This window comes from Jaculus jaculus, chromosome 1 (assembly GCF_020740685.1).
Source record: "Jaculus jaculus isolate mJacJac1 chromosome 1, mJacJac1.mat.Y.cur, whole genome shotgun sequence".
In the NCBI taxonomy this organism is placed as follows: Eukaryota; Metazoa; Chordata; class Mammalia; order Rodentia; family Dipodidae; genus Jaculus; species Jaculus jaculus.
The window spans coordinates 148,656,885-148,673,270 of record NC_059102.1 but is presented as its reverse complement, the minus strand read 5'-3'; the positions used below and the strand labels follow the sequence as shown (position 1 = coordinate 148,673,270).

Here is a 16,386-nt window from a genome sequence, read left to right as displayed (position 1 = left end):
TGCTGCATGGCCGGTCTGAGCCAGGGTTGGTGTGAGGGGAAATACCAAGTGTGCTTGAGTGAGTAGCCATGCAGCTGACCTTGGCAAGGCTTGAAGGCTGGGCCTCAGGAGGTGCTGGCCCTCCTCCGGCCCCTGCTGCCCAGCAGTGCCAGCTCAGTGTGCGTCGGCTGGGGGCGGGGTGGGGTGTGTGAACTGTGACTGAGCTTCCTGAGTGGCTCCCACTTGTGTGGTTGCAGTCCCATGCTCTCTGTCTCTTCAGGGCCCCGAGAGAACTGTGGCCTCTTGACTTTGCCGATGTGTCCTCTGGGCAAGACCCCCTAAGACTAGATTTCTGCTTTCATTCAGGTCTTGGTTCCCTGTGGAGAGGAAGGGACAGTTGGGTACCTGGGGAAAGGGAAGATGGTTCACCTGATGACACTCAGCAAGGTGGGAGAACAGGTGGGGTTCAGGCATTTTGCATGGTGCAGGGTTTTCCTGCAGTCCTGGCTGAGTGCCTGTGCTTGGGATATGTTACTCTCATCGGTGTAGGGCAAGAGCCCAGCCCTGCCTTGCCCCCCTGTGACGTTCTGGGGTTCAAACCTCCAGGTCTCAGCTGAGCTGCTGGCCCAGGCTTTTCCTGGTGTCTGTGGACTTCGGGGTTGTGGTCTGAGTTCCCCTGCCACTGGCTGGTTTCACATCCAATTAAGTCTAGTGCCTCTTCAGACTGACTTTCACCCACGCTTGCTCAGAGACCGCCCTGCCTATTCTGGGCCCGTGGCTAACTGCTGAGCAGCAGGCCTGGGGGAAGTGGACCTCAGTGAGGGCCTAAGCCTCAGTTTTCATTTGAGACATGGGCTCCATCCCCGTTCCGTGGAGCAGGTGTTTCGACAGGTAGCAGTACTTCGTGTAGCTTCCGAGGCCCGTCTGGTTTGCTAGGGACAGGCTGCCAGGCCAGGTGGGACGGAAAAGCAGCAGCGGCTAGGAGGGGGCTGTCTGCGCTGAGAGCTGTCTGGTGCACACTGCCTGCTGGCGGGGCTGCAAGGCTGAAGGGGCACAAGTCTCGGCCCTGCTGTCGTTCCCCGCCCCCACCTTCAGGCTGACCTCTAGCCTGGCTTCTAGTTTTGCAGGCACTGATCATGAATTATAGTGGTACCATTTACACCCCCGAAAAGCAGGTGTTCACCCCAGAGCAGCTACTGTCTCTCCTGTGCCCATTTCCCTGGAGGCAGAAGGGGCACAGGGAAGCCTTTTTGGCTCACAGAGGTATGTCGTGTGTCTAAACTTGAAGGCCTGGTGTTTCTTTGACACCTACTTTTTTTTTTTAAACTTGTTTTTCTGACTTTTTTGAGGTAGGGTCTCTCTCTAGCCCAGACTGACCTGAAATTTATTATGTAGTCTCAGGGTGGCCCCGAACTCATGGTAATCCTCCTACCTCTGCCTCTCCAGTGCTGAGATTAAAGGTGTGTGCCACCACCCCCAGCTTTATTTTTTTTTAAACTTTTTTATTAAAAAAAAATATATTTGTATTAAGCCGGGCATGGTGACACAAGCCTTTAATCCCAGTACTTGGGAGGTAGAGGTAGGAGGATCACTATGAATTTGAGGCCACCCTGAGGCTACGTAGTGAATTCCAGGTCAGCCTGAGCTAGAGTGGAACCCTACCTTGTAAACCACATATATATTTATTTGCCAGCAAAGAGAGAAGAGAGACAGACAGGATAGGCATGCTAGGACCTCCAGCTATTGCAAATGAACTCCAGATGCATGCACCACTTTGTGTATCTGGCTTTACCTGGGTACTGGGGAATTGAACCCAGGTCATTAGGTCTTGCAAGCAAGCTCCTTAACCACTGATCTATCCCTTCATCTTTCCAGCCCCCCTTTTAAACTTTTTTGTTGTTGTTGTTTTTCGAGGTAGGGTCTCACTCTAACCCAGTATGACCTGGAATTCACTCTGTATTCTCAGGGTGGCCTCCAACTCACAGCTATATTCCTAGTTCTGCCTCCCAAGTACTGGGATTAAAGGTGTGCGCCACCATGCCCAGCTAACTTTTTGAGGTACGGTCTCACTCTAGCCCAGGCTGACCTGGAATTCACTCTGTAGTCTCAGGGTAGCCTCGAACTCACGGCGATCCTCCTACCTCAGCTTCCTGAGTGCTGGGATTAAAGGCGTGTTCCACCATGCCTGGCCCCTTTTTGACTTTTTTTTTCCTTTTGAAAAATGCAACATTTATTTCATGCTCTATTCCTGTGTTTTCATATAATAATCTTAAGCATTATGGTACAATTTTAATAAAGATATCAAGTCAATTTCATCTAATTTTAAAATAAAGGTATATATTAAGTACATTTATTAATTCATTGAACAATACTGCATGTATATATTAAGTACATTTATTAATTCATTGAACAATACTGCATGTGGTCTTTGATGATGAACTTCATTTTGGTACACAGCTCATTTCTCCTTTTAGCATCAAAATTAGGAAGTATACCTGACACATCAATAATCAATTTTAACAATTAGCAAAACCAAAATGTTCTAAAAGTACTCCATTTATAATCAAAACTAAAGAGGATTCCTAGTGAAAAGGAGAGAAGAGTTATCATCAGCAGTTTACAACAGATCTTAAAAGCAGATTATATTCACAGTATATTGGAAATTTGGGAAGTTTAGACTGATAGAAATGAAAGTGGTGATATTCTTAGCACTGGTTTGTCTCTTCAACAGTATAAAGTTGGCATCTAATTTATGCAAAGATGGATATTTTCTTCATGTTACCCCCATTTCTCAGCCAATCTTACCAATTATTATTGTTGTTGGGTCTTTGGAGACAAGGCCTCATATATAACCAGGTTGTCCTCAAACTTGTGGTGATCCTTCTGCCTCTATCTCCCAAATGCTGAAAGCAGAGGTGTTTGCAACCCCCTTTTAGCTTTTAATCAACAATTTCCATACATACTGACAATATACCATGATCATAATTCCCTCTGCCACCCTTCCTTTTCTTCCTCCTCAATGTCCCCTCCACTGAATCCCTTCTTTCCAACTAATGTCTTCTATTTTGATGCCACCAGTTTTTTTTCTTCCTCATATAATGCGGGTCTTGTGTAGTTAGCGTCAGCCACTGTGAGGTCATGAGTATCATGACCCCTTGTGTCTGTCCGGAAGAGTATTAAGCACTCTTCCCTACCCTTTGGCTCTTCATTTTTTCCCTCCACGATGATCCCTGAGTCTTGGAGGTGTGATAGAGACTTCTCATTTAGTGCTGAACACTCAGCTGTCACTTTTTAGCACTTCGGTGAATTTTGAGTCACTGTAGCCCAGGCTGACCCGGAACTCTCTATATAGTCTCAGGATGGCCTCGTACTTAGGGTGACCCTCCTTCCTCTGCCTCCTGAGTGCTGGGATTAAAGGTATGTGCCACCACGCCCAGCTGTAACTTGGGTGAGTTTTGAGTCACTAGCGCAAGCTGACCTGGAACTCACTCTGTAGCCCCCAGGCTGCCCTTGAACTCACAGCGATGTTCCTACCTCAAGATTAGACCTGAGCCACCATGTATCCAGTAGTGATGCAGGTTTTAGATGGAGGTGGGTGTGGAGCTTGGGTGCCCGCTGCCTCCCAGGGGCAGCCTTGAGCACTCTGATTTGTCTAGTTCCCTACTTGCCTTCAGCATCCCCAACTGTGTGTCAGCAAACTCCAGATGCTTCCATTTATAGAATTTTCGGTACAAAACCCTAACAGATAAAACCCTTTTAAAACTCAGAGCTACAGTATCATCACTCCCAAAGTGTGAGTACTGCTTCCAAAAGATGACCAAATCCTCAACCGAGGTTGTTTGAGGTCAGGGCCCTCCACCCTACATTCTCTTTCCAGCAAGTATTTCTAGCAAACTGGCCCCAGCACAAACCAACTCTCCTGGGCTTTAACCCTAGGCACCACTCCTCTTCCCCAGCAGCCTGACTACTGATCAGACTACAGAATGAGGCTGACTTAAGGGCTGTCTGGGAAATCACCAGCCCCAGGTACCACCACTTTCCTGGCCGCAGGATCAGTGCTCTTATCTGAAAGCCCTTAGCAACACACCTGTGGCCCTTTGCCCCACTGTTTGCTTGCAGTTCATGTTTGATTTGGTATGTTCGCACAGGCCTGGTGGTAGAGGAGTGTCTGAGAGGTTAGCCAGCCTGTGCTGAAGTCCCTGTCTCAAACAGTTAAGAAGGTGCCTGCTCTCCCAGCAGTGGGTGAGACGCCTTTGGCCTGTAGGGTGCTTGTGCACATTGTAGAGGTGTGTCCTCAGTGAGGGAAGGAGCTCTCGGCACGGCACCACCCCCTTGCATTTCTGGTGTTTCCTGTGCCTGGTTCCACCGGGGAGGGGAGCTCCCCAAGTGTAGCAGAAGGGGGCAGAACCACTGGGAAGACTGCACCAGCAAGGAGTGACTGTCCCAGCTGTGAGGCCACGCTCCCATAGCTCCTCGCATCCCTGGGGGGGACTTTCAAGGGACATCTCGGGCCTCCTTCCTCCCCAGTTTCTAATATCCGTTCAGCATCTCATGTTTGACTCAGCGGTGCTGTCTGATTGGTTGAGGGTTGCTAGGCATTGCTGATGGAAGGTTCGGCCAGGCTTGCAGTGGTCCTTGCTCCCTGGACATGCCAGCTTGCTTTGAGGGAAGCAGTTGAACATGCCGCTCAGCCCAGAGGAAATGGTATGGTGTGAAGGAGAGCTTGGATGCCTGGCTGGCGAGACCCCATCTCTCAGCCCCTCCCCTCTGTGGTGGTCCCGGGAGCTGGTCCAGTCTGCTCCCCCACCCACCCCAGCCCCTTGCAATGCTGTCACCCTACTTGTTCCCACCCCTGCCTGCCTGGGCTTGCCAGGAGGTGGTCCTGATCCCCTGGGCATGAAAAGGGCTGTGACTCTGAGTGAGGCCCATGACCACCACCCTTCTCAGGAGGCCTCCTGCACCTGGGTCTGCACCTTAGACCTCTTGCAGTGCCATAGGTCTCCCAAGGCAGTTTGGAACCCATGTCCCAGCTCTCTGGGCCCATGCAGTAGCATGACCAGCCTTTAGGTTCTGGGGACCCACACACACTGTGGATTTGCTTTCCCACCTGGAGGCAGCATTGTGAGACTTGGGAACACTGTCCTGATGCTCCAGGGCTCTCCTTTAGTGGTCATAGCTGGCCAGTAGTAGTGCCTGAGAGTCGTGTACTTGGCTGCAATGGAAGGGCATGGGTGCCTGCCTCAGCATCTACCCTGCAGTCCCTTGCTATCTGGGATGCTGCCATTGCTGTCCAAGTCCTGAGGGAGGGTGAGGACCAGCCAGCACGCCTACAGCCACCACAGTTTCAAGGCCCTGTCACCTTGAGTCATGTAGCTTGGGTCAGTATGTTAACAAGATCCTGATGGATCCATGGGATCCTGATGGGGAGGCGGTGACTGGAAAGAGACCCTCATGGATGATCCAGGCTTGGGCTCCGGTAGCCTTTGGCTTCCAGGGGAGGACACAGCCTCGTGATCATTGGGGTAGGCTTGGGAGCCATGGTGCAGGCACACATGGGGTTGGGTGAGGGGCAGACTGTGCAGACCTGCTTGGCAAGTGACACTTGCCTGATGTAGGTTTTGAGACCCTTTCCGCCAAGGGCTGGAATTTGGAGGAAGAGAAGCTGCCAAGAGTAGCTGTTACCATATGTTTTGCAGTCAGCCTTCTGGGGAAGAGCCCTGGTTGGTAGCATCTGCCAACCTGTATGGTGTGGAAATGCCCACCCCCACAGACTTAAAGGGACCAGCCTTCAAGATCCTCCAGGGTTGCTGGTCTTCTTGCAAGTCTTGGAAGTAGGGCTGGCAGTAGTGCGTGCTGGGGGCTGTGCACTGGGAGTGTGCCACAGCCGAGACAGGGCAGTAGGGGAACCGCAGAGCAGGAATGTCACGCGCAGCACCCGTACATGGCACCCTTGCCGCACAACACCCTGGTTTTCCTGATGGCCCTGGCTTGCCAGGGGTTTGCAGCACTGCCAGAGGCTCTCTGTGACCACCATGGCCAGCAGCTAGGCTAGGGTGCTGGTCAGGTCTGCGACTGTCCCTTGTGTTCAGAGACAGCCTGGGGAGGCAGAAGAAAGGGCCGCAAGTCTCGGTCACCCACTGTCTATGTTGCCAGAGCAGAGAGAGAAAATGGGTGCACCAGAGCCTCTTGCTGCCACGGATAAACTCCAGATGCCTGCGCCACTGTATGCGTCTGGCTTTATGTGAGCGCTGGGGAATTGAACCCAAGCCATCAGGCTTGGCAAACAAGCACGTTTAAACCACTGAGCCATCTCCCCAGCCTGCTGGCACACTCTTTGGCCATCCTGATTGAGTAAGGGTGAGGCATGTCACAGCCAGCCACTGTCACAAACCGCGGCTTGTTATCCTGGCTAGGTCAGAAGTGTTCGAATGTCACGCTACACACCGCCCAGGGCCCCTGCTCCCATGCTGGGTGGAGGTCTGCAGGCCTCGGCTGTTGCTGATCTATCATCTTAGCCACTGGGTGCATGCCATAGTTCTCTGCACTTGAATTGTCCTTGGAAACGTTGCCACAGCCAAGTAGTGGAGAGTCCGGTAGAAGCGAGCTAGTCCCAGCAAGAGTTATTTGGTGGGCACTGAGCCAAGAGTAGCCAGGTCCTATGCGTAATGACTCCCACCACTCTGCACCCCTCCATGTACAGGAGCTGTGACCCGTGCCGTGTCTGCATTAACCCCACTGTCCAGCCATTTCCTCAGGTTGGCAGAGTAGCGTGGGTGGTGGAGGCCTGGGACAGGGCATAGCCACAACCAGGTGGGTGGGAAGACCAGGGGCCAGTTAGTGTGCTCCTTGAAGTAGAGGCCCTTGGCCTGATGGCTTCTCTGCCTTTCTTCTCTCCTGCTTCAGGGCTTGCCTGATTGGGCCCAGAGATGGGATGCCAGGCCTCCTCGGGGAGCACCAGAGACGCAGGGGCCTCTCTGAGCTGCTGCTGTGACGGCAAGTGAGTAAGCAGCCAGAGGATGTCCGCGACCACAGCGGCCGCCCCCGCCGGGATCCCGGCGCCCCCGGGCCCCGTGAACCCGCCCCCGCCGGAGGTCTGCAGCCCCAGCAAGCCGGGCCGGAAGACCAACCAGCTGCAGTACATGCAGAACGTGGTGGTGAAGACGCTGTGGAAGCACCAGTTTGCCTGGCCCTTCTACCAGCCCGTGGACGCGATCAAGCTGAACTTGCCTGTGAGTGACCCCAGCCCAGTCCTGGAAACTCTGCCCTCGGGATTTGGGCACGGTGGCATCTGAGATGAAGCTTGTGTGCACCCTGTGACAGCCCACGTCCCACAGTAGGAAGGAGCAATGGATTACTTAGATATATGGAAGGTGACCGTTCCCAGGTGCAGGAAATGAGGAGAGCCTGTAACTTCTAGAACAGAAGAAAAGGAGGTGACCAGATGGTGATGGGCCTTAGGAGCAGAGGTCCCACCAGATCTGTTCCCTGTTGTTGCAGTCAGGTTCACATTGCTGGCAGAACTCACCCAACCAAGAGCAGCTTATGGGAAAAAGGTTTATTTTGGCTTACAGGTTCAAGGGGAAGCTCCGCAATGGCAGGGAAAACGATGGCATGAGCAGAAGGTGGACATTACCCCCTGGTCCACATAAAGTAGACAGTAGAAATAGGAGAATGTGCCAAACACTAGCAAGGGGAGTTGGTTATGACACCCCACCCATAAGCCCACTCCCAGCAATACCCTGCCTCCAGAAGGTGTTAGTTCCCAAATCTCCACCAACTGGGAACCTAGCATTCAGAACACCTAAGTTTATAGGGGACACCTGAATCAAACCACCACACTCATGTCCCTGGGGACCATGTGTCTGCCCACCCATCACATAGTCATGAATGTCAAGTGTGCTTTAAAGCCAGTTGTCCAGCTGGTGCTTCCAGAACACAGTCAGTTTTGATCTGGATGCAAATATAGAGAAACCGTAATTGTTGCAAGGAGAAGCCTTGGGCCAGTACTTGGTGGCCTGTGTTCTAGACACAACTTGGTCCCTAGCCACTTGCATGTTTATAACACTTAAAGGGAGCTTAGTCTCATCATGTGCACATAGACCATTTGGGGCTCTGCCCTGACTCCAGATTCTCCCTGGGGACAAGAGAAAGGTTTGGCAAGAGTTTGGAACTGGCTGGGGCCTCACCCCCAGACCATATGCCCCCTTGCCCTCAGGTAGTCAGCTGAGGGTAAGTTGAGGTGAGGGCCTAGTTCTGTCACTCATGTGACTGCTGGGAAGGACCTGGCTGTGCTTGGGAAATGTGAGAGTAACTGTGTTGGATGTATCAGTCAGACCTTGACATCTCTTTGCTAGGATTATCATAAAATAATAAAAAACCCGATGGATATGGGGACAATCAAGAAGAGACTAGAAAACAACTATTACTGGAGTGCCAGTGAGTGCATGCAGGACTTCAACACCATGTTTACAAACTGTTACATTTATAACAAGGTAAGACGTGAAGCCTGGACCTCCAAAGCCACTTGCAGGAATGGTTTTGGTACCGGGAAGCTTGGCTCCCTGGGTAGCCTTGGCTGGGGATGGCCCAGGGTTGGCTGGGTCCCCATGGGTCATGGTCCTTGAACGCAGAGTGCCATTCTGGCATCCCAGCCTTCTTTGGCTATGATTCATGATTCCACTGGCTGTGCCAATGGCCTGCTTCCTTCAGGTAGTGGAAACTGGATGACCCTTTTTTTTTTTTTTTTTTTTGTAGTTGGTTAATTTTATTATCAGGTGCCTTTTTTCTTTTCACAATTTTTACTAACATTTTCCATGATTATAAAAAATATCCAATGGTAATACCCCCCACACACATACACTTTCCCCTTTGACATTCCATTTTCCATCATACTACCTCCCCATCTCAATCATTGTAGTTACATATATACAATACCAACCTATTGGATGGCCCTTTTGAGGTCATCAGTATAGACCATAGACTTGACCCTGGGCTTAGGAGTTCCACCCTCAGAAAGCCTAATGGCGCAGAGCTGGGGTCCTACTTGCCTTTGAGAGGAGGTGGCTGAACATACTGTGACCCCACGTCCAGCCATCCAAAGTGACATTGAGCACTTAGCTGACTCAGGAATGTCTCAGAGTGGCTGTCAGATGAGAGATCTGTGCATACGTGATCCTGTTTGGGGGCTTGTCTTTTTAACAGTGACATGAAAAGAAAAGACGATGGGAGCTGTTGGAGTTCTTTCCTCCACACAGTAGGATATGGAGACTGTTTTACATGCTTCCCTTTTGACTATGTTCTTCCAGGATTTTCCACATTGCAATATGTCCCTCTTGCCCCTGTCTGCCCCACCAAATCTCTCAAGTCTTACGTGCTTTCTTGAGCCATAACCCACAGTGTCTTTTGCATGTGCATGGCTCCCTACCCAGTGAGTGACCTGGGCTCTCTGTCTTCAGCCCACAGATGACATAGTCCTAATGGCCCAGGCTTTAGAGAAAATCTTTCTGCAGAAAGTGGCTCAGATGCCCCAGGAAGAAGTTGAACTGTTACCCCCAGCTCCAAAGGGCAAAGGCCGGAAGCCGGCTACGGGAGCCCTGAGTGCAGGTAAAGGGGTGCGGGCATTCTGTGCCAAGGCTGCAGGTGAATGGACAGGGCACGAGTCCCTCAGCCCCTCCAAGGCCTTGCCTGGCCTGTCTAGTGGGATGGGCATGGAGGGCTGGCAGTACTAGGTCTTAGCTGTGTTAGAGAGCTAGCTGCTTAGGTGTGGGAAGGATGTTGACCTGGCTACTGTCCTGTGTTTGTCCCCCTCCTACATCTTGTTCCTGTTGTATGTTGGTGACCTACGTGTCATCACCATCTGGCTTGCTCCTGATTGGGAGGAGTCTGTCTCCTGCTGGAGAGAGGGATGGTCAGTGCCCAGCTTCCTAACGTCTGGCCTGGTCTGAGAATAGGGACTGGAGGTCCTTGGGCAGAGTGGCTAAGACAAGTGAGGCGTGAAGGCCGCGTCCTGGTTGCTCAGCTAGTTAGCCATGGCACCTGAGTTCTGTCATAGGTTGCTCGGTATCAGAGCTCTGCCTGTCAGCGCCAGGCTTCGGGCCTTACCTTGGTTTTCCTCTCTCTGCCTTCTTTGGTCTTCGACCAGAGGAGCCTATTATGCATTCAGTGAACCCTCAGCTCAGGTAGCCAGACAAGCCCCTGTCCTCTAGGTCAGGAAGGAGGGGATCTTCTGGCTGGGGGTCTTGGTCTGTCACAGCTGGCCGTAGTGTGCACTCTGGATGAAAGGCATGTTCCTGGATGCTTCTGGAAAATACAGATGTTGGTGAGCTGAGTTCCCTTTCCTTGTCTTGAAGGTACGCAGCAAGTGGCAGCTGTGTCCTCGGTTTCCCCAGCGACCCCCTTCCAGAACATGCCCCCCACTGTCTCTCAGACTCCCGTCATTGCTGCCACCCCCGTACCAACCATCACTGCAAATGTCACATCGGTTCCTGTCCCCCCGGCTGCCGCACCACCTCCTCCGGCGACACCCATCGTCCCTGTGGTCCCTCCCACACCGCCTGTTGTCAAGGTGAGCATCCCTGGAGCTAGACGGCCACCTCACAAGGTCATCTGGGAGTCCAGTCCTCATAGAGTTCCCAAAGCTGAGGCGAGGTTGTGGCGGGCATGAGCTGTGCTGCTTCTCTGGAGTGAGGCTGTTGGGAAAGGTTCCCTGTGTGGATGAGGAGACCCAGGCTCAGGGGCGGAGATCACACGGCTGATGCTATCTGGGCTAGACTCGAACCATGGCCTCCTGAGCCTGGCGGCTCAGGCCTCAACAGGAGAAGGTGGGGAAAGCAGTGAGGGTCAGAGGGTCAGGTCATCCCCAGGAACCCCTGGGGAAGTGGAGCCAGTGGTACTTGCCTGGCATAAGGGCCTGCATGGCTGCCTCCTGTTCAATGGGAGCTTTTCAAAGTGGGCACTGCCCTGGCCAGGCCTGGCTCAGGCCCAGGTGGAGTGGGGGCTTCCTCTGATGTCTGGGGCTGGTGAGGCCTGTTGAGTCTCCTGTTTGAGCAGGGCTGGTGCCGGGCACTCACGTGTTATCTTCTTCAATTTGATCCTCACAGCAACCCTCTGGGGCAGGCAGTAGTCCCCCCTCTTACAGATGAGGAAGCGGGCGCTCAGGGGTTAAATGGCTCTCCCAAGGTAAAATGGCACCTCCGTTGCTTTCCCTCCTTCGTGGCCTTCACTGCCTGCACTTCCTGGTGGCGCCCGGCCAGGCCACCCCCCACAGTGTGGGGCCATTTTGGAGCATGTCCTGTTTGCCACATCCAGATGAAATCTATCCTGCCGCCCTGGGCCCTTTGCAGCACGTGTTCAGTGCTTGGCATCTCCTGGGTGCCCATCAAGTGTCTGTGGATAACCGGCTCGTGCCCCTGCCAGCCTGAGGGTGGTGGCTTGGCTGGGGTAGTGATCAGGGTTCTGTAAATGGCAGGTGCTTGGGTAGCTGTCACCAAGTCTGGGACCTTGTGGCTTCTGCCATTGGCTTCTCTGCCTGCCCAGCCCAGGCTGAGGGAAACCCACTGAGAGGGTCTCAGTGCCTACCAAGTCCTGGCCCCTGACTCAGTGGTGATACCCATGGGCTGGGCCCTGCAGGCTCTGTCAGAAACCCCCTGTCAGACCTGCTGTCCCTTGGCAGAGGTCATAGGATGTCTTCCGTAATCAGCCGGCCCCAGCTACCCATAGAGGCCATGCCACCTCTCACTACTTCTGGGCTTGAGCAGCCCTGTGCACCGCTCATGCCTTCCAGGTGGAGTCTAGGCACACCCGGCCCTGCAGTCCCTTGGCCTCAGACCCCTGTGGCTGCTTCACATCTCCAAGTCAGGCTGTCCCTACCTGTCTAGCCCAGAATGCTCCTCCCACCTTCCCTTATCCCGCTCGACTGTGTCTGTTCTTGCAGCACGGGGCCTGGTCTGGCACTTTCCTGGTGGTCCTTAGAAGCAGGGAGTCACCAGTCTCTGGTGCCTGGCCTGGGGTGCTTGTTAGGTGTTGGGTGGATTCCTGCAGTACCTCACCCCACTCAGGTCAGTGGCGTGTTCGCCCATGTGGATTGGCCGCATCCTGAGGGCTAAGGGACAGAGTCCCCGCCTTGCCCTGACCAGCTGTGTGACCTCTGAGCCTCGGTGTCTTCTCTACTATGGGGACAGCTGAGGAGGCAATGCCCTGCATGTGGTCGATGGCTTGGCACCTAGCAGGCTTCAGGGCCTCCTCAGGTCCTCGTTTCTGAAGCTCACTGGTCACTTTGCTGTTACAGAAAAAGGGAGTGAAGCGGAAAGCAGACACCACCACGCCCACCACATCTGCCATCACTGCCAGCCGCAGTGAATCACCGCCGCCACTGTCAGAGCCCAAGCAAGCCAAAGTGGTGGCCCGGCGGGAGAGTGGGGGCCGCCCCATAAAGCCGCCCAAAAAGGACCTGGAGGATGGCGAGGTGCCACAGCACGCGGGCAAGAAGGGCAAGCTGTCGGAGCACCTACGGTACTGTGACAGCATCCTCCGTGAGATGCTGTCCAAGAAGCACGCTGCCTACGCGTGGCCCTTCTACAAGCCAGTGGACGCTGAGGCGCTGGAGCTGCACGATTACCATGACATCATCAAGCACCCCATGGACCTCAGCACCGTCAAAGTACGTGTGGGGCAGTGGCTGAGGGCAGGAGCCAGTTGGCTCTGCTTAGCCCTGCTCTGCTGAGCCACACTCCCCAGTCCTGATGGTCCTGTTGCTGCTGGCACCTCACAGTCCTCAAGTGGGCCTGTCCACACTCAGGCTGCCTGCTGGGCCTACCTGCTGACTAGCCTGGTTAGGGAGGAAGGCCTGCTGGTCCCTGCACCTCTGTTACCACTTATTGTAGTTAAACGCAGTTCAGTGACTCATTTTTCTTCCCTAGTCTGAGGTGAGAGGGGTTCTAGGCAATGTCTACTCCTGCAGCTAACGCCAGGCTTAAAGCTGGAGTATTGCTCAGAAGCCCTAGATATAGGTACCTCACAGCAGAGATGAGAGTGGGTGGCTGACAAAGATGAGCCTGGCTTCATTCCTCCCCTTTGCCACCTCTAAAGCCTGTGTCACAGCACACACAAAGGGGAAAGGAGAAGAGGGCAGAACTGAGCCTGTGCTGGGCCTTCGGTGCTGGGGCCTCCCTGAGGCAGCGTCTCTGCTTGGTCTTCTGTGTGCCCAGCCAGGTCAGAGCTAAGCAGGTTGGTAGAAAGTGGATTCCAGCCATCCGAGTGAGTAAAGGCTTGGAAGGTGACCACAGTCCCTGGACTGGACTTGGCTCCCCTGTCTTCCCCAGGGGGAGCATCCGGCTGTCCCCTAGGACTGCCCTTGTTAGTTGGCACAGGGGCAGGTGTGCCTGCTTCTGAACCCTAGAAATATTTTTCCACATGGACCAGTTGATTGCTTTCCTCTAGGGGGTCCTTGCAAGGGCTGGTTGGTCACTGCTTTTCTACCTCATTTTTCAGTGACATCAACCTGAGGTGGAATCTTGGAAGTTTTTTCTCTTGGTTGATCGTGGATGTCGGGTTGGCAGGCCTAGCCACCTAAACCTGTTGTGCCCAGTGCTCATTTAGGTAAAAGTGAAGTGAGGGGCTGGGCCTGCCCAGCAGGGCTGCTGTGGGGCGGGAAAGCTGAGGTCTGGGAGCCACACAGCCCAGAAGCTGCGGAAGCTTTGTTCTGTAGAGCCCACGTGGCCTAGGTCCTGTGTGTGTGCAGTAGTAGTGTTCTGGAACCTTGCTGCAGGTTCTGACATTTGGGCCACACTAAGGTTAATCCCGTCTGGTCAGAGAGTCTGATTTGCCCTCGAGTCCAGGATAGAAGCTCAGTTCAGTCTGAAGTCACCATGCACCTCACTCGGGCTTGTCATGTTCTCAGGGCTTGGGGAGAAGAGAAGCTAGGTGCTTGCAGGCGACTTTTGTTCATGGCTGAGTCTGACTGCCACTACTACATCTTTCTATGAACAGATCTTAGCAGAAAAGACTGAATGAAGTGCCTTCAGTTCCTAACTTACTGTACAGTGCAGGGAGGCATTCACTCAGTGTGTTATAAATTTAAGAAGAAAGCTTGGGGAAAATTGTGCCCAACAGCAGGAAGCTTTTCCCAGGTAGTCCTCAGCAGAAGGGTGTGCATGTGTGTGGCCACAAGGGCCAGGTCTGGACTTGGGATCCTGCAGCAAGGTTGGACCCTAGCTGCTGTGTCTGGCTGGATTGATCCAGTCCCGGGTCCCACCAGGGGTTGGGATGGGTGTTAGCCCTTGGGCAAGGCTCTGACTACTGGTCTCCGTGAAAGACAAAGATCTTGTGCCCTCATAAATAGCTTCATGTGTGCCAGCCCGCTCCTGGCTAGTGTGTCCCACCTAGCTTTGTGTGACTGTGTGAATTCACCCACCCCAGCTCTGGACTCATCCTTAGTGGGGTGTGAGGGCCAGGTCCCTTGTGATTGGTCTGTGTTGGCTCCACAGGCCCCTGCTGCCCTACATCCTTGCACCCTGTTCCAGAGCTGCCTCTAGGTCCAAGACTCAAGAGGCAGGCTTGCCACAGCCTCTGGATTCCTCAGGGGGAAGCAAAGTGTGGCTCCCCGAGATTGGTAGAGCAGCTTCAGCAGAAACACCTTGCTCCCCCAGCACCTGCAACATCAGAGCCTCCACGCTGGCCTTGTGCAGCCGAGAACCCCGGGCAAGGGAGGGGATGGGCGTAGCTGCAGGGCCCAGGGCTTCTCTCCCGGCGTCTCCCATGCAGTGGTGGGTTCTGCCTCTGGATTGCAGATGCTCCCTGCCAACCCATCAGCTTCTTCCCTCCCCAGGAGCTCCTGTTGCAGAGGTCCCCGTGAGCCAGTGACCGGCTGCTAGTGCTGTCTTTGAGTGGGCAGCAGATGTCCTCACGGCCCACATCTACCCCAGCATGGGTCTGGCTAGTGGTGTTGCCTGTTCACACCCTGTTGCTTGTATGTTACAGAGGAAGATGGACAGCCGCGAGTACCCAGATGCACAGGGCTTTGCTGCTGACATCCGGTTAATGTTCTCGAATTGTTATAAGTACAACCCTCCAGACCACGAGGTGGTGGCCATGGCCAGGAAGCTCCAGGTAACCCAGGGCTGAGCACAGGTGTCTTTAGCACCTGAGGTTGCACTGTGGGTCCCAGATACAGGACAGGCACCCAGGTGGGATGAAAGCACCTCAGGTGTCCCTGGGGAGCTTCATTCCCACAGCTCATTATTTTTCCCCCGCGTGGTGGTAATAGCTTTGACCCGACTCAGAGTGGGTTCCAAGGCACATGATGAACAGGCTGGCCTCGACCTGCAGGAGCCACAGGCCGGGGTAGGAAGATGGCCAGCCTGCTTGAGTTCTGCAGGGTGTCGCTGTAGGCAGGGCTGTCTCTGCAGGGCTGGTAAGCCCTAGTTGGGATGGCAGGTGTCCACTGTTAATGCTGTGGCGTTAATGGTCAGCGAGGCTGGTTGGACACTGCATTAGATGACAATCCTTGAGACACTGTAGGAGCCACAGGCTGTCCAAGCGGTAGTGTCAGGACTGGCCTTTGGTGCCTGGACTCTGAACATCCACACAAATGTCACCCAGACGTGCGTGTGTGCCCACACACGTGTTCTGAGTTCTAGTGCTACATGTGTATTTCATTGTTTATTTCATTTTTTAACTTCCTGCTTGCAAGCAGAGAGAGAAGAGAGGATGGGCACACCACTGCAAACGAACTCAGATGCATGTGCCACTTTGTACATCTGGCTTTACATGGGTATTGGGGAATTGAACCCAGGCCGTCAGGCTTGGCAAGCAAGTGCCTTTAATTGCTGAGTCATTTCTCCAGCCTTGCACACGTATCTATCTGTTTTTTTTTTTTTAATTTTTATTAACATTTTCCATGATTATATAAAAAAAATATCCCATGGTAATTCCCTCCCTCCCCACCCCCACACTTTCCCCTCTGTCTGTTTTTGAGGAAGGGTCTTGCTCTAGCCCCTGGCTGACTTGGGATTCACTCTGTAGTCTCAGGCTGGCCTTGAACCTCACAGCGATCCCCCTAACCTCATCTTCCTGAATGCTGGGATTAAAGGCATGTGCCCCCACACGCCTGCACACGTATTTCTGTATGGATCAGTATGCCAGTAACAAATTGACTATGCAGATTGTCTGCTTTTGTAAAGAACAGTGTCAGTATTTTAAAGACATATATAATCAAGATTTTCTTTCTGTAAGAAAAAGTAAGAATTATGGATATAGTTTCTCCAGAGCCTAGGATATTTTGGTTTGTGTTAATTTGTTTTGAGACAGGGACTCATGCTATAGCCTGGCTGGCCTCCAGCTCATGACATTTCTTTTGCCTCCGTTCTCTTGAATGCTGAAATCATAGTTGTGCACCTCCATGCCCAGCTT

The 16,386-nt window shown here is 53.3% G+C and overlaps 1 protein-coding gene across 2 annotated transcripts in view; it reads left to right on the top strand.

The window, feature by feature from the left end:
* The window catches only part of Brd3 (bromodomain containing 3), a 35,181-nt gene that overhangs the window by 5,905 nt on the left and 12,890 nt on the right, over positions 1–16,386 (top strand). For both annotated transcript variants that reach the window (XM_045147983.1, XM_045147977.1), the window contains 6 exons: positions 6,883–7,208; positions 8,334–8,471; positions 9,435–9,582; positions 10,329–10,543; positions 12,266–12,637; positions 14,956–15,084. In XM_045147983.1, coding sequence (XP_045003918.1) covers positions 6,996–7,208; positions 8,334–8,471; positions 9,435–9,582; positions 10,329–10,543; positions 12,266–12,637; positions 14,956–15,084 — 1,215 coding nt within the window. In that variant the 5' untranslated portion in view covers positions 6,883–6,995. The remainder of the gene's footprint in view (positions 1–6,882; positions 7,209–8,333; positions 8,472–9,434; positions 9,583–10,328; positions 10,544–12,265; positions 12,638–14,955; positions 15,085–16,386) is intronic.